Below are 18224 nucleotides of genomic sequence, written 5' to 3' on the forward strand. Positions count from 1 at the left end.
GTACATACATTTTTCCACAAGTCAAGAAATTATGAATAATTCATGAAAATAAACGATTAAGAAGAAGGGGAGGGGGACTTGAAACGGATAGATTTGCCCAAGAAAATAAAATAAGGCACATTAGAATAAGGAAAATCGCATTTTAAGCTGGAACCAACGGGTCCATTCATTGACTTTCAGATGCAACAATTGCCTCCTAGTTGGACGGTTGAGAGTTTAACAATGAAGAATGTAGAGTTCCCTTTTAAAAGATTGCTAGCCTACTTTTGCAAAAGAAAAACTTTGAAGCAGACTGATAAGTTTTTGGGGACAAATTTTCAACTCTTACAAAGTTGAGTGGCAATAATAAATGATACACACCTTCTATGAGATAAGAATTTTCCTGTCGCATGACCAGATCCATCACAGCCTGGAATTGGACATCTGAAACAAAAGTTACTTCATTCATATTTTTGGAGTAAACATGTGGTTTACTTTTTTTTGTGCATTTCAATCGCAAGTAAGTACTTTACAAAGATGTAAAATAAAATTCCAATTGTTATCTCTCAATACTAAAAGATTACGTGGCTTTATTTCTATACACTTCCATTTTGAACAACTGACCCCAAAAGACACCCAAATAAACAATTGGACCAGTTTTAAATGGGGGTCTATGGGCTTAGAATACCAATAAAAGAAAAGTATGGTAATTTTTATCTTTTTAGCACAGTTATGCTGTGCCTCTTTATGATTGGTCTGCGCGTTTCAAACTGACATAATGATCTTACGGCCACGAGTCAACAATTGCTTTAATTGGTTGATACGCTTCAGGAAGCTTATGCCAACCCTACCGCAATAAAATGTATTCGATGTACTGCCCATCCCTCATTTAGTGAATCAGTTCAATTTATGGTTTTTCCCAGATTCTCATATTATGACTCAACGTCAGTTCTAGAGTCTTTTTTTCTTTCAATGGATATTTCATTTTTTATCAGAATTCGTTTGATTACCTATTTCATTGATTTCTCCCTAAAAAGTATACATCCAGTGCGTGAAGGTGCCATCTTGCTTGTTTATTTATAGCTGTAAAAGCACCATATTAGCCTATTTTTTGCAACCAAAAAAAAAGGCAGCACACAGATGTCATTCTCTCCCTGTACAGATACTCTGCAGTGGCTTGATGATACCATTAAACTAGAAAAACCTCTTATTAGACATAGTGTGAAAAATTTTGTGGACATGTGATATATGTTTTCTTTGTATTTTAGAATACTGAGTCCATAAATGACCCTGGTTTGTCTCTAGCATGCACTCATTTCTCAGATATTGAACTTTTTTTGGAGAAGCCCATTTTTGGGAAAGATTTCCATTTTCCAGAAAGTTGATGGGTACAGGGGAAGAGGTAATTTTCGGACTCGGTGCTGAAATTTACATGAGAATCAACCATCCTGTTCCTAGCATTTATCTATGTATATAAAAAAAATGTGATGTTTGCATACCCATGTATTTTTGAAGCAAAATATGATATAAAAACATCTTTCAAGGAAAAACAAGAAATCAGCCAAAATAATCATTTTAGTTTCCACCAGGTATGTTTTCCTGAAGTAGGTATTTCACTGTAGTTTTCCACTTGCAGATTTCAAGGTTACAAAAATTTCATCTGGACATCGTTAAAACTCCCAACGTTTAATAAGCTCAACTCCGGTTACAAACTCAGGTTAAAGGTAACTGGCGTTTGCCGAAGCATTGATAAAAATTGTGTAAAAATTTGGGTTACAAACTGTGTTACATTTAAAGCCTGGGTTTAAATGTAACTAGTGAAAAATACTGGCTTGCATGTTGAATAATCTGGTAACTATTTTTAACCAACGTATTCAAGATATGATCTTTACATTTGCAGTCACTACTCGGATGTATGAATGTTAAAGCGCAAAAGATGCCTACCTTAAGGGCTCAGAGTCTTGTCCATCTCTCGGTTTGCTTTTGGGCTTATTTGCTCTTGGGCAACCTGATAGTGATCTATGAGATGAATAATTGCCGGTCACATGACCAGAGCCATCACAGCCAGGGGTTGGGCATTTCAATTCCTGAGAATGTGAATGCAGGGGATTTCGCCCACAATTCGGAAGGCTGTAACAGACAGAGACCAATCACACTTAGAGTTCAAATCTTCTTAACAAGTCATGCAAAACCTTGCTTTTCTTGCGGTGTTGCAAAAAGCCAGATTTTGGTTGGAAGAAATACATGAAAAAAGTTGATGGGCAGATCAATCTTCACTTTTGAAACTATTTAGATGCATGCTTACAACTTTTACACTGATTTTCAGTCAACTCATAAGTAAATTGGGGTTTAACTACAACAGAAAGTTAGTCATTTGACCCTCTCATGGACCAAATCATGACTATTGAATACTTGATGAAAGATGATGCGAACATGTGACCATCAGTGAGAAAACAGACTTCAGTCTATAGGAGCGAAAATTTCAGAGTATCGATTCTCTTCGAGTTGAATCTAAAAATTGGATTTTGAGATTCTGACAGGGAACTCTTCAGTGTCCTTAAGAAAAAGTCTCCAGCAATTTAATGAACATTTGTGCCCATTGAGTGCCAGATTTACAAGATAATTCTAAAATTTTGTCCTCTGGACAAAACTGATTTGAGCTTCAGCTCGCTTTTCCGTCAAAAGAAATTTTCAGAAAGGCTGATCTGAACTGCCACAACTCTAGCTTGGTTTGACTTTTTTGTCCCAAAATGTTTGTAGAACACTCCTCTATGCTCTGGTAAGCATAACTTATTTTGAGTTTTTGGAGACTGAAGTCCCTTTTTTCTTGGACAGTGACATATAAATAGGTACAACTGTTAGGACGAATATTTAAGAGAAGTTCCTGACAAAAAATGAGGACGCATGTGATCAGTTACCAATTAAAATATTTAAAGACAGGAAAATTTAGAGACCTGATTTTCATTATGATTGAAACTTCTGAACAATATTTTATTAATCACTAGGAATTTTTTGAGATCAACATCATTTCATTTATGTGCATGAACGTAGCTGAGACATTTTGTGGGTGTGTAAGTGAGGGGGGGAGGGGCCTTCTTATACCTCACAGAGGCTTACTAATATTCAATGGCAACACATGATGACAACTTCCTTAAGGGGAGGGGGTGAGGGGGGACACTAGATTTATATGAAGGGATCAACTTAAATTATTTTTGTATGCCATATGATTGAATACACCTTAACTTTATGGTATACATTTTTGGCAGGGAAGCTATAAGCAACAAAAACATGTCCACACCCACAATCACAAAACAAAGATTTTAAGGACATTTTAACATTTATGATGTGCCGCAGAGGCAAACAATAAATGAGGCTCTCTACAAAAATTATTTACATAGCAGCTTAAAATTCAACTGTAAAAAAACAAACCATACCAGGGAAGGAATTTGGAATACAAATTCTACTATTGCTTTTTTTTTTTTTTTTGAGACATATCAAGACATAAAATCAATTTTATCTTATGTAGTGAAGAAACAAAGGCAGAGAACTATGCTTCAAAGATTAGAAGCTGCACCAACAGCTATTTAATAATGAGGCATCAATTTCATGGAATGGACCTCATTTAAGACAATTTTATCTTTTCAGTGGTTTGGTCAAAGTAGAGACAATTTTTGCTGAAGTATACGAAAATAAAATTGGTGCTTTTAAAAAAACTAGTGGAACCCAATATAAAAAGATGTTAGAAATCAATGAGCTCTCTCTAAATTGATCAGTAACTGACTGACAAAAGGAACACAAGCAGAATCAATCTTGTGGAAGGCTTCTCTTTTCGGTTATTGATTACTTACTCTTTGAGAATAGAAAAAAATTACGTACAAATTAAGTAATAATTGAAGACACAACATTGCACAGGGAATGAAAAACCTAGTCAGAATCAGAGCCGTCATAATTGATCCCTTTCTTGTTCCTGAAGAATGTGGATAGATTTTTCGTATCAGAAACTTCATTTGCCTCGAAGACATATGGATACTCCAATTTTTCTGGTAGATGTAGCAAGTCGGCGAGAAACTTCCTTTTGTCAGCTTCATCATTACTCTTCAACATTACAGGCACCAATGAGAGAAGCAAGTCAAGCTTCCTATCAGGGTGATTTAAGGCAAAAGCGAAGAGAGATTTCATTTCTGCATCATCTGAGCCCACAGTGTGGCAACCATGCTGTATCATTGTGTGCAAACACTGGGCAGCTTTGCTCCATTCGTGCTTCAGCATGAAATGACACATGGCGGATGACAACTCTTTGCCGCTCATCGAAGGAATGGTTTCTTGACAAGTGACTTTATCATAATTGCTTTTACACATACGCATTACTTTTTTCATGGATTCCTCTGAGGGGGTACATGGGAACATTTGAGAGGTGTTCTTTTTCAGTTTTCCTTTTTCACTGTCTAATGGCTTGCCTGTGATTTTGCTAATGGCTAAGTGTAAGAAACGGCGCTTCTTAAAAACGACAGTTTGATTCAACTTCCGAATTTTATGCATTCTTTTTTGATCATCTTCCAAGACAATAGGTATTCTTTTCCTGGTACTGCACTTATCATCTGGTAAAGACTGGGGCAAATGTTTCTTCTTCGATGTTTTGATGAGACTTTGATGCGGTTCTTTGTCAGAAAAAGGCAGATGTTCCGATTGGTGTTTTTCTCCTTTTTCCTTCCTTTTGAGATTTTCAACAGTTCTCACCTGAAAAAATGAAGTACATAGTCAAAACAATGACAACAACTGTGTAGAGTAAAATATTGCTTATTTTTTTTCTATTTTTTGGTTTACTCTCATCTTGTTGCTCTTCATTTTTTCAAATTAATTATTACTTGTTGATTAATATTCCTTCAGTTTGTGCTAAGCCATTTTATTCTGTTAGTATATTTTATTTTTGTAAATGAACTTCCATTCCTCAATAATATAAATTAATAAAAACAAACAGTGGTTGTGAACATCTGTGACAACTAAAATTTCTAATTAAAAACACTCTTTCATGAATTACTTTGGTTCATGGGCATATTTTACTTTTTGCATTATTATTTGACCTGGTGGCATTATTAGTTTAAATGAAAATAAGCCATTTCACGGCTTTTGAAAAAAAAATACAGTGAAACTTTTGAACAATCCCATTAAACTTTGTACCGTATTTTCCAAAGGAAATACTTCATGCATTCTCTCTCATCGTGGAACCTGGACTAGGACCATGTGAAGAGCGCCTATCTCGCATCATACAAGATGAATATGAAACACACTTGTTTTCTGACATGTATATATAAATGTGGGGATGATGCCCCCTAGGCCCTACACAGAAAATCTTGAAGTTGTCTGAAATAGATAGGTATGTGTGTATTGAAAAAGGAGAAATAATATATTTTACCTTCCCCATGGCTGGTAAGAGGTCAATTTTTTAAGAATTTATTTCCAAAGTCCAGGATAGAATCATGAATCAACCTGGAACAGTTGAAAGGCTTAAGTTACATCTATGCAGGTTAGATTTTTAAATTCTATGCTAGGTATATTAGTATTGATAACATTTAAATAATCCGTCACATATATTGCATCATTGCAGGGATATTACTCATCTCCTGAATATTCATCATTCATGCACAAGCTCTATCACAAAACGCATGATGAAAAAATGCAGTTTATAGAACAGCTGTGCTTCTCATTGATGAGAATTTAGGTGGCTTGTTCTCGTTCATTTGAAGGAAATAAGAGGCCATCATATTGATAGTGAAACTGCAGGGCATGTATTTCAGTTTGAGACATTGCAGACTTCCAGCCATACATTATTTATTAAAGGGAAAAATACTCAATACCATTTCACAAAAACTTCCTTTACTTTTTTCCCTATTGAAGAATACTCTATGACAATTTGAAGAAATAGCAAATGGTTCGTTCTTATGGATTAAAAAAAATTTGAGCAGTAGTTTTGAAACACTGCAAGTAGCTTACATTCCAGCAGTTTCGCTATCGACACTTATGGGTTCCAAGTAGATATTTTATTTGCTCTACACACATAAACTTAGTTTTTAAAAACTTTAACAGGGTGTCTAGTTTTTTTTTCCATTTTGGAAAATCCTAATGAAATCCTAATTTTTCCTAATTATTGAATTCTAAATCCTGATTTCATCATTTTTCCAAATCCTGATCAAATCCATATTTTTTGCGAAGAAAAATTAAAATTTCTGCATAAGCGTATGCAAAAGCAGAACTCCAGAATTTAGTTCTGAGTATAAAAAACAAGAGCTTTTCTCAAATCCTGATCTAATGACCGATTTTTCCTCAAATCCTTATAAAATCGGGATTAAATCCTGATTGACCTCAAATCCTGATAGATCGGAAATCCTGATGCTAGACAGCCTTGTTTAATCCAAATGTTTCCAAAAGTACAGTAATGTTAATTTCATTAGAGAATGAGTTGTGGCTGCATGGAAACTTAATAATGTGTTTTTCCAATATCCTTAAGTCTAGACTACACCTGAGGGCTTTCTTTATATCCATGGAACGCAATGAATTGGATTATCTGTGCTTCAACTGCTTGAGGTTACGACTACACACGGCCGCTCAAAGATCATCATATACAAGGGATACAAGCATTCCACTAGAAGGAAGGCAAAGGCCGCAGCAGTGGACCAGAATCGGACATTATAGCAGTTCATGGCATTCCTCTGCAATGCGGATAAAAAAAAACCCTCTGATTTGCTCATAAACTTGTAATACAATCTAGACCGCGCATTAGGATATTTTGACGAGACAATAGGTAACCTGGATTGCAAAGGATGCCCAGACAATGAAATGCCAGTTTGCCTGCACCGTTGCCGGGCACCCTTTGTATATCCAGCTGTATCAACTTAGCTGAAGGCGCGTCTTTACCCTGCTTTTACCCCCCAAGCTGTCTTACCTCCTCCGCCTAAAGTCGGGCCTAGTGCGCGGTCTAAATTGTGTTATAAGTCAATGGATTTGCTGGATAACATAATCACTTTCACTAAAGTAAATCATTGTGCATTACTTACCTTCAGCTATGCCTCTTCACAGTAATCCTGCGACAGAGTGGTAAACCACAATAGGTGATGAATAACTTTAGGTCTCTTGAGACATACTAAAACTTCAGTTCGGAACTCAGCGGGTAAAAAAAACAAGAGGTTTGGTAGAGTAATTTAGTTAAACCAGCGTGAGTAGGTACGAAAAAACTTTTTCTGGTCGGAAAGGCAAAGGAAGCACTCCAGCGCAAAATCACACAACGAAAACATTCAAAACATAAACAAAACAATATTTGAGGTTATGCACGTGCGACGACTTTCATCGTCCACCATTCCGCCCAAATTCACTTTCGAACCGATGACGCGGATGCCCGGGAAATTCAAAAAGTGGGCGCTGTAAAACGAAACGAGACGTGGTCACAGCCAACCAAGTGTCATCGATCGCATCGGCATGGGCATGACGAATGCCTCAGAACTCGGAAGACAGACCAAAGACACGCAAGTCCAAAAATACAATTTTTCAAAAGAGTGAAAAAACTTCCCAACTTCCCTCTAGTTGACAACCCAAAGTACAAACGTAAAATTTGGTGAAAGTAAGTATTAAGAATAGTATACTTTTTGAGTTCCTTAACGTTTTCTTTGCAAAATTATGTCAGTACGAATTACAGTAAAAATATGGAAATACGTGTTTTCGGAACTAAGGACTGACATCCGGAACGGAGATACGTGTCTTCGGCATTTCGCATTTGCGATTACCCCCCCCCCCCCCCCCATTTTTAACCATAATTTTTTTTTTTTCTTTTTTTTTTTAACTAGCCCTCAGGGGCTAATCCCATCTGCTCGTGAACCAGCTTGAGCCAATCCCTAACCTATTATTCCATATTTAACCATTCCCTTACCAATCCCTATAGACCAAACTCCTTCCACCTGTAACATCTCGGTAGAAGTTCACCTTCCCCCAGTTATCTCTTTGGAATTTCATTAATTCATTCCATACCTTATTTCTAAACGCTCCCAATTGCAGTCCCTCCCATTTCTCACAACCAAACAATGAATAATCTCTCAATCCCTTAAAGAATATCATACTGTCTACATCCCTAGCGTCATTGTATTTCAACTCTAAATTTCTACCCTTTCTCCTATCTAATATTTCCAATAACTCCCTATCTCTTATATCAATCAGTCCCTTCCTCATCTTACATAAAAAAATAAAAACCCTGGCTTTTATCAACAATTCTATGCATAGCCAGCCTAAGGTCTCCAGCATATTAATTATTCTATTTCCCTTATCACACCCTAGTATGTATCTCATAGCCGAATTCTGTCCCTTTTGTAAATCTCTGATATCTTCACTACTTGCCTCTCCAAGCAGAGAAAGCAATTAAAGTAAAACGGTGGATGAAATGTAATGAATCAACCGATTTCGTGTCCTTGGAGTTACAAGGTATGATGCGCCTTCACTTTAGTACGTATGCAATCTTTCAAGAAGTTGAAAGATTCGTCCGCTCTGGCGCTCTCATCAGGGTAATCAAAGGCAAGTTAGGTTTTTATTTGATGTCTTTAAGTAGGTACAGAATTTATGAAAGTGTGAGTACGAATACTTATACTAAAATTTAAAGTCATGAATTTTGATTGTAATTGTATACATTTTCTTGTACAATTTTTTTTTCTTTTACAGATAGGTTTAGAGACATTCAGTAACTTAGACTATTAATGTCTCTTATACAAAAATAATATTTTCTTTGTAAATATATACATGATTTTCCTTGTCGTTATATCAGTCGTGCGTACCTACGTAACCGAAAGGAAGCGCTAGCGTTCGGCGGTTGCGGCGATTGGTGGTTAGACGCGTTCGCATCTCGCCCGTTTCATTGCGTTTTCCCGCCCCGGTAAAAATTGGCGATAAGAGCTGCGTTTCAAAATACCATAGGAATTATTATAGCCGGCTAAAGAAGGCTACAGAAAATCATATAGCTGGCTGTAGAATGCGGAGAAAATCATACGGCCGGGCTATACGAAGCGATAAAAAATTATGCAGCCGGGCTATAGTTCCTATCGCCGGGCTTTACACTTTATTGCCTGGCTGTTGCTTTTTCGCCATCGATTATAAAAGGCTATAAGAAATTGTGTAGAAATTCGTGTGCTTTGGAAATCATTAAGTTTGATACGGAACCACCTTAATACGATATTTACAAAACACACGTTATATTTTCCTTCAATAATATTTTTTTTCATCAATTAAAACGAGAATAATCCATACAGAGTGTGCAAACATTTCAAAATTATGAGTTGAAAAACGCTGACTCCGCGAGATTAAATATTAGAGCCTAACACAAAGCGGAGCGGCGACGCACTGGCGCCTACAAACCTAACAGGGATACTTCACGCATTGCGCAAACGCGCATTGGCGCCTACAAACCTAACAGGGATACTTCACGCATTGCGCAATGCGTGAAGTATCCCTGTTAGGTTTGTAGGCGCCAATGCGCGTTTCGCGCTGGCTGCCCGCCTGCCGCACCGCAGCGTGCCACGGCGCTTGAAGCAACTATTCCACATCAGAGGTATTGCACAGTATCATACGAAACTGAATGCGCTCTAATATATTAGGAATGGCAGGCATTCATCAAAAGTACGGAGCTTTCCTCGCAAAATAAATCAAGATACTAACGGCCCAAAAAAAGAGCAGTGGGCCAAAAACTCACTAAGTCCTAGCATCCGTAATTAGCGACGTTTAGCATACACTTTATCGCCTGGCTGTGAGTTGCTTAATCGCCATCGGGTATAAAAGGCTGTAAGAAATTGTGTAGCCGGCTATAGAAGCTATTGGAAATCTTACAGCCGGCCGTAGGTCTATGGTACTTTGGAACACAGATTCTACTGCCAATTTTTACCAGGGTGGCCCGACAAGAACGACTTCTCTAAAGCTTTTGTCTCGGTACAGAGAACGTGTTGAGAAATGGAAAATCTTACCTATCGTCTTTTTGGGAGCCGGATATTTTATCGTGCTGCGGTGGACCCATGTTGTAGCAAGGAGAGGGCGAGTAGCCTCCCCCTGGAGTAGGATACGATCCGGTGGGGTAGCCACAGGAATACGGATTGGAGTACGGTGAGTAGCCATTTGTTGCATATTCACTTCCTGCCATTGGGTACCCTGGATGCGGACTCATCGTAGCGTAGCCTGACAACAAAAAATTAGTTTCTTTAGATATGAAAACACCGATGGACCACTACTAGACAAGGTACAACTTTGAGCATTCCAATTGACGTTTCTCTTTCAAAATTTCAGGAAAAACACGATTTGCGCGACGAAATTTATCGATATTAGCCTTCAACCAAGATATTAATGTTTTTATTTAAGGTTGATTACGAAAACTTTCTGAGAATTTCTCAGCTAATTTAGACCTCGATCCGATATCGGCGCGCTCTCAACTTTTTTGTGTAAAAACTGCCTGTTTATTCATGTATTTATTTTTCGATTCCTTTCTTTTTTATTTTCTAATTTAATCATTAGAAGGATTATAATCAAAGTTCATAATATCTTCATCATAGACGCAAAAGCAAGCTTAATAATGTCACTGATTGATAGTCAGTATGTTTCGACGTTTTTCAAGTATTCGGGCCCGTTTATGTCAAGGACTATGAATTTCGGACCCGTTTTTGTCCATTCATAAGGTTCCTACTCGTACTTCATTTTCCCTTTTTGACGGCAGCAAACAAATAGACTTAATGAAACAGTAAAATAATAGCTCTCATCATATCTCGGAAAAATCACGGCAGATTTGAAGGTTTACATTTTGGTTTACCCACATAAAATGGCAGTGAAAAACTTTCAATGTCGCAAACTGAGGTATGAATGATTTTTACTTCACCGTCGACAATGAGAAAATGTGTAACTGCGCGCGCGCTAAAGTGTAACTTCAGCGGCAGTCATGATCTTCCGCTATCAAGTCGAAACGATACTGTTGAAGGCGCTCTGAGCAACTATTTCGCCACAGAAGTATTGCACAGTATCAGATGGAATTGAAGGCGCACTAACGTGACTGAATTGACCAGTTTCGTTTACCGCTGTGTGATTCCTCCTGATCTTACGATATGAAACTATGATGTTAGATGGATATTTGAGAAAATTGGTTTTAAGTGTTAAGTTGGAGATGTCGAGGGAATATTACCATTTACGTCCCGGTAGGATTCGACTAGATAGTGAGATGTGCCACTGTCGGGGGTGCTGTCTCTACTATAGGCTCCTGCGCTGGCTCCTGGTGTGCCGGCTCCGAAGACTGGTCGCGCTCCCGGTCTTCCGCTACAGACAAGCAAGGAAACAAAATATCAATCTTGACACTAAGCAGGGCAAGTACAAGTTACACGTACATGTACAAGCACATACAATGGAAAAAAAAGAAAAAAAAAAAAAAAACACATTGGATCTAGTGTCCAGACTCCTGAAAACATTGACAAGAAAAAGGACTCTTGATTCAATCAGATTGAAGCTTACATCAAAAGGAAATCCGCTCAAATTAAGAGGCCTGGTTCTTGATTTAAGCTTAAATCTGAATGAATCAAGAATATTTTTTCTTGTCGATGTTTTTAAGAGTCTGGACTCTAGATCCAATGTGTTTTTTTTTTTTTTTTTTTTGTTTTTTTTTTCCAGTGTAAGTTTTAGCTGAGCTAAAGCTTATTCCTCCAAACCCCGAAACTTCCCCGTACTCCGAGCTTCTGTGTCTCTTATTTGTGAATTTGTTTGTTTTTTTTTACGTCCTTTATGTCTTGATGTTTGTTTTTGTTACTCTCACAGTAGTAATCTATTATTTTCTTATATTTAGTATCGTTTTATATTGAAGTTCCGGTTCCAGTTCGGGCGAACTCGTGTGGACAGCATGCCTCGTTTTAAGGAATAAGTCTCAGGAAACTGAGCAGTTCGTCGAATAAGTTCCTCGAACCACGCTCGTGTGGACAGGGCCTTAGGTCACACTTTTGTCAAAAATTGGTTTTCCGCAACCGTGCCGTTTTATTCTTTTAATTTGTTCCCGATTTTCCCAATTTCTATTTCGAAAAAATTCTGTTCCTCGTAGGGCTTACGATCAACTGCAACAAATCCTTTCATCATTCTATGCGATGGATCCAAAAACATGTGTCTCACCTTACGCTGAGATCCAGGGTTTGTCCTTGAGGACTAGGAACTTGAGGACTAGATGTGAGGTGAGGACTGGTTGCTGCTTGAGGACTCCCTCGCTGGCCGTAGTGAGGGCTCAGGCTGTTGGAGCCGTAGGCCGGTGCCTGTGCGAAAAGAAACATTTTTCAAATTATTAAAGAATGATTAATCAAACTATCGACAGAGATGGAGTTAACACACCACCGTTTTTATTTTCTTCGGCACAGTATCATTGGTTGATAATAATTTGTCTCAGAAAATAAAATGGGACTAACTAATTTTGTTTTTCCCGACCGAAATACTTCAAAATATTAACATTTTTCAGTGGTAAAATGCAATCTTCGTAACGCCATAGGTAAAATGCCAACTTAAGTTGTGAACTCAAGCTAAAATTTTCAGTAAAGGGTTTTCTCATTCTCGAGGCATCGTTTAGGCCCAATTTGAACGAAATTCCCAATAAGGGGCACAGAAAACCCCTTTTTTTGACAGGCTTTTTGACTCGAAAGTAGGGTTGAAGTTGACATGATTTTATCTTTAGCATGGCGAACGAAATTTAATTATTTTTAACGACGTGATCGAGGCAAATATAAAAAGTCTCGAAGCGTACTCATACATTATACTCATACATACGCTATACAGTTGGGCTCCTGTGGCTGTTCGGCGTTGGCAGAAAAATTGTCGACGGTAGCGGGAGGTGGGAGGATGAAAAACTGAGAATTTGCGGGGGTCGTGGGGGCAGGGGGGGCAGGGGTGGAAGAAAATGGGTGGCGGATAGACGGGAAGGAGGTGGAAGCGGAGAAAAGTTGGATAATTGGTTCTCACGAGCTCCGGCCCTGGAATAGGAGGTTTAAATGGATAGACGGATAGGCAAGACGAAACGCGCGGGCGGCCAATGGCGGAGTTCATCGATTGGCTCCGTCTAAAACCACGCCTCGATTTTTCTATTTCAATTTCGCCAGCCACTCAGCTCGACTTTACGCCGCGCCGTCACACGTCTGCCTCCACAGCGCCTCCCCCTCCCCCTCCCACTCACCCCCTAGCTCCCACCCCCGACCCCCCGCCCGTACCCCCATCTGAGCTTTGCAAGCTCCCAACGTGCACCCATCAAATTCTTTCGAGGTAACCTTGGTTCCTCGCGAGAAAAATTTACGGGTTTGAAGCCAAATGCCGCTGGCATGAACTAGAATACCTAAGTAGGGAGATTACTTGGACCGAGTGGAACAGAGAGAAATCAAGTCTTTATTTTGAGAAGGAAAAATGAGTCGAGGGTAGTTTTGTATTCAACTTATTTTTTAACCCCCCCGCCCCTTCAATATAGGTAACGCAGGTGTAATGACCAACTACGATTGAAGATAATGTTATTTTTCTCCTTTTTCGTTCAATACAATTTACAAAATGAAGGACTGCATCTAACAAAAATGAATAACGCGATTACAGCGTTTTCAAAACTGTGCAACTTCTTCTTTTCTGAAAAAATACTCCAAACATGTACAGTATTAAAATGTACACAATAATTCTTCTATAAAATTAACAGTTTTATGGTAGGAAGCAAAAACTATTTGCTATTCTGGGAGATTTTTTTAGAAAATTATGAAGGAGCAATATTTTTACAACACTGTAATCGCGCTGGTTCCTTTTTGCTAAATTCGATCCAATTGACACACGACAAATTTCCTTTTTTCTGAGTTATAGTGCAAGGTAGACACTTAAATAGTAACTGATATAGATAGATGCTTCATAATCATTTGTTCGTGTGTTACCAAAAGTTTTATTTTAGTTGATAGCCAATTCTAATTCGCCCTCTGCTTCCTTCTCAATCAATATTTATACGTATTAATCACTAGTAATACTTTCAAGCTGACAACTTTCGATTTCGGAGTAGGAATAACACAATTCAAATCTTTGATACAACACTCAAAATTAGTCTCCAAAAAATTATAATCCTCAAAGATCAGCCCTCTTAAAATTATTCTGCATACCAGGCTTCTCGCAAAAATTTATCTCTTTAATATATTTAATCGTTATAGTTTCTTTCAAATGTAATCCTGTGTTATATGGTTTCTAATACCGCCAAAGGTAGTGCGGCCTTCGGTCGGCGCAAAACACATATTAGCACCTACAAGACTGCAGGAATACTTCACGCATTGCGCTAAATACAGAGCGGCCGCCAATCGGCGCAAGACGCATATTAGCGCCTACAAGACTGCAGGAACACTTCACGCATTGCGCCAAACACAGTGCAATCGCTGGCCGGCGCGCACTACGGTATTCGACCAGAAAAGCTAGCCGAAACTATTTATGACCAGGTATCGCTGAGTTTGAAGAACATTTTACAACCAGTACTTCTATTTAAGTGATACTATGCAAAATTTAACCACCGAACACATCATATGACAATTTTAGGAAAGTTAAAAGATGATGAAGTTCCTCTAAAAGGGTTTTTAAAGGACGCAAAGTGTCCGATTAATTAAGGCATTCAGATGGGTTTCACCACGGTCCTCTCTTCGAAACAAACAGCGTATATCACTTCAAAATTTGTGGCGAAACAACCGATCTCTCACATTGAGGAATAATTGTACTTTCCTCGAAATTATCAATATGAATCATGCTAGATATTTCATTTTTGACAGTTTTGATTCAAAATTTATGTTAGTATGAGGGTACCGGGACTTTCATGTTTGAAAACGTATTTAATAAATGGTCAAAGCAATATCCCTCTATACTGGATTTTTTGTGCACTTACGGCTTTCTCATGTGTCTCGTTTTCATCTAGTTAGAATGAATTTCGCTGTTTTAGCCTGTCCAGTGATTTTATCTGAAAGATATTGGACGAATTTTGAAGGAAACCCGATTTCGAAAAGTTGACACTTACTGCTCCCTTCACTATATGACGGAGCAGTGAAGATTGAAATCACACCGAAAAAAAGTGAAGTTAATTTAACATCCTGGATGTGAAAAAATTGTGCGAGAACTTAAAAATGCTGAAGTATCCGCCACAGCAGTTAGATTTACATCTTGGTATTGCTAAAGTAACTGCTGTAGCGGTTAATTCAGCATTTTATAAGTTCTCGCGTCCTTTTTTTTACATCCAGAATGTTGAGTCAACTTCTCCTCTTTTTTGGTGCATTGAATATAAGGCGGTGGTTCTTACCTGGGGACTGGTAGAGGTAACACTAGAGGTAGAGAGGTCCATAACAGAAGGGGAGCGCTGCTGTTGAGTAGCCGCTTTGAGCTGTGCCGCTGCGATGCACTTCACCGACAAGTTGATCGCAGCGGCTGCCGGAAAACCCGCCGGCAAGGAGGAAGGGTCGTAATGGTACACTGGCCTGCCGCAATCAAATAAAAAAATCACATCCGATAAATAACCAGAAGAAAAAACCAATGCGAAATTATGAGCGCTCCCGCCACGGCGAGCAGTTCGCCGCATCGGAGAAAAAATGCGTTTATTTTCAAACATCAAAGCACCCCTCCTCCGATGTTCCCTTGTTTTTCCACTAACTCCCGTGAATTAAAGGCATTTACACTCGCAATTCATTGTTGTGCGCTCTCTTTACAGAAGAGATGGGAGGGGAGGGGTGAACCTTTTATGTAGTCCGATGTTCGAAACGGAAGTGAGATTAAATCAACTTTGATTTGGCTTATCAATAAATAATTCGAGTCTGCTCAACTGACGCTTCGATCTCTCTTGTTTCCCGCAATAAGCGTTGCACCGCTTATTTTTGTCCTTCGAGTTTCGCGTTGCAGTTTCGATTGTATTTTTACTGTGCATTTTTCGCCTCCCCTTGTTTGTGTTCGTTCGTTAGGCTTTTCTGAAGCTCTTGTAGAGTGTATGAATTTTAAAGTTTCTGCTTTTCTCCTCACGCTCAGAATACACCTGAATCGTGCATTGATTTACGCATTCCCCCTTGACACGTGACTAGAAATTTGAAATCTCGCAACGTGCCAACATGATGGTGTTAGAATTGAGTCCTTTGGACCATCATCATCGCAGTTAAAGGCTCAAAACTCATTCATCACAATTGACAGAATGTACTTAAAAATTTTCAAGGAAGTATTTGACGATGAAAAATGGGGGAAGCTGAAATTTCAGGCCACGCTGCTATTGCCATCATGTAAGAGTAATTTTTAAATAAACATGTAATTCTCTTACACGCTGTTCTGTTGTCGAGCATGACCTGAAATTTCATTGTTTCGCTTCTAGACGGAGAAAAAAACCTCGCGCGTGGGACCCGAAGTTTAGGTCATATGGATCTCTGAAGTTGTCCGATTGAGCATCTGAACACTGTAGGTCTAGCTGTCGAGGTTCAGATCACACATCTGAAACTTCAGTTCAAACTCAGTTGAAACTTCAGATGTGAGAACCGAAGTTTTTTGGATGTGAAAACCGAAGTACTTCAGATGTAAGAACTGAAGTTTCAGATATGTGATTCAAACCTCAGCAGCTGGACCTAAAGTGTTCAGATGCTAAATCCGAAAACTTCAGAGATCCATATAACCTAAACTTCGGGTCCCACGCACGAAGTTCTTTTCTCCGTGTACTGAATCGGCTAAAAGCTCAATACTTCGTTTACTTGAAAATTAGCTTACCTAGGATACAGAGGCGTCTCCGTGGAGTCCGAGTTCTGAGCGAGATCCGCCTTGATGACGTTGTTCAAATGATGGTGGTGGTGGTGGTGCTCGTAGCCGGCCATATCCTGGTCCATGTACTCGGTCGGATAGCGCTGAGGCTGCGGCTGGCACGGCTGACACGGCTGACACGTCTGCTGGGCCGTGTCGTAGCGTTCGTAGCCGCTGCCCGGGTCGTAGGGCCGGTGACCGCCCACGCCCACATCGTAGCCGGCCGTCGAGTAGGCGGCCACGGGTCGGTTGATGTTCCCGGCGGCGGCGAGCGTTTGATAGCGGGACTGCTCGCGGTGGTAGAGCTCGTCGCCGGAGAGGCCGCTCGGGTCGTAGGCGGCGCGGTGCTGGATCCGCGCCGACTCCTCGAGGAGCGCGCCGTAGTGAGGCGGAGGCGGCGGCGGGGGTGGAGGCGGCTGGAGGCCCGCGTTGGGCGGGAGCGGCTGGAGGTGCCCGGCGCCCTGGGTGAGCGGGTCCACGCTGGAGACGGTCGAGGAGTTGGAGTCGTGGCTCATGTAGTGGTCGTAGACGCTCGTCGGCGTGGAGGCGGTCAGCTGTCGGAAGTTGGAGGTGGAGGTCGTGGAGACGGGGGCGGAGGTGGCTGGCGTCGGGGTCGGGGCCGACGGGGACTTGCAGGAGAGGGCGCTGTTGGGGCGGATCATCTCCGTCTTGATGCTCGGCTCGGTGCGCGTCGTGCTCTTCGGGGTGCTCCCGCTGGAGCTGTTGCTGTTGCTCCCGCTTGTGATTGGCTCCGTCTTGAGCGAGCTCAGCTTGTCGCCCTGCCCGGGGCCGGCGGCTTCCTCCGATTGGAGGATCTTGGTCGGCTTCATCTGGGCTTTCGAAGGAGGGCTGGAGAAGTAGGTGGTGGGCATGTACTCGAGGCCCCGGGCGCCGAGCTGGTGCTCGCCGTAGCCGGGCATCGTGTAGCAGCCGAGTTTCGAGTCGGCAGGTGACATGTTCATCGGGAGCCCTGTCTTCAAATCCCCGCACTCCGACTGACAATCAGAGATCACTGGAAAATCAAACACACCTGTCTTTAACATCTCCCTTTTAAGTCTGCATCACACCACTTTCTTGCCTGGAGTTCGATCTCATCCCACCCGCAACTTAACCCAACTCCCTGCATCAGGATTCTCCGCTCAACTTCCCATTTGAATTTTTATACACAATCTAAAAGATTACTCTTTACAATTTGCAACTGTAGATTTTGGTGATATATTTGAAAATAATTACGTTGAGTTTGACCTTCAAATGCTTGTATCGGTAAAGTGAGTGAATATAGCCTTTTTGGGTCATTGGATTTTGTTGAAAGTTAGGCGTTACGAAACTCGCAAATGATTTTTTTCTATGATGCAAAATTTTTTATCATTCTCCTATATTAAAATCTGATTTGACTTCGTTCAATTTTCCGAATATTTATGGCAAAATATACTTCTTATATGTACTTTTAGCGGCTGAAA

General features: G+C 40.1%; 2 protein-coding genes across 7 annotated transcripts in view; both read right to left on the reverse strand.

The window, feature by feature from the left end:
• Positions 1-18224, reverse strand: part of LOC109041225 (uncharacterized) — a 413234-nt gene that overhangs the window by 6817 nt on the left and 388193 nt on the right. For all 6 annotated transcript variants that reach the window (XR_011899748.1, XM_072299619.1, XM_072299616.1 and 3 more), the window contains 7 exons: positions 16735-17776; positions 15299-15473; positions 12136-12272; positions 11168-11298; positions 9969-10176; positions 1924-2109; positions 361-423 (listed from right to left, as the gene is read on the reverse strand). Coding sequence is in view for 5 of the 6 variants with exons in the window: in XM_072299619.1 (XP_072155720.1) it covers positions 361-423; positions 1924-2109; positions 9969-10176; positions 11168-11298; positions 12136-12272; positions 15299-15473; positions 16735-17776 (1942 nt within the window). In the remaining variant the exon portion in view is untranslated. The remainder of the gene's footprint in view (positions 1-360; positions 424-1923; positions 2110-9968; positions 10177-11167; positions 11299-12135; positions 12273-15298; positions 15474-16734; positions 17777-18224) is intronic.
• LOC109041226 (uncharacterized) lies at positions 3838-7430 on the reverse strand. The gene is made up of 3 exons (XM_019057486.2): positions 7032-7430; positions 5393-5466; positions 3838-4716 (listed from the first exon to the last, which is right to left on the reverse strand). Exons 2-3 carry the CDS (start codon positions 5399-5401, stop codon positions 3904-3906), a joined length of 822 nt encoding a protein of 273 aa, XP_018913031.2. The 5' UTR covers positions 5402-5466; positions 7032-7430; the 3' UTR covers positions 3838-3903.

This window comes from Bemisia tabaci, chromosome 1, assembly GCF_918797505.1.
Source record: "Bemisia tabaci chromosome 1, PGI_BMITA_v3".
Lineage (NCBI taxonomy): Eukaryota > Metazoa > Arthropoda > Insecta > Hemiptera > Aleyrodidae > Bemisia > Bemisia tabaci.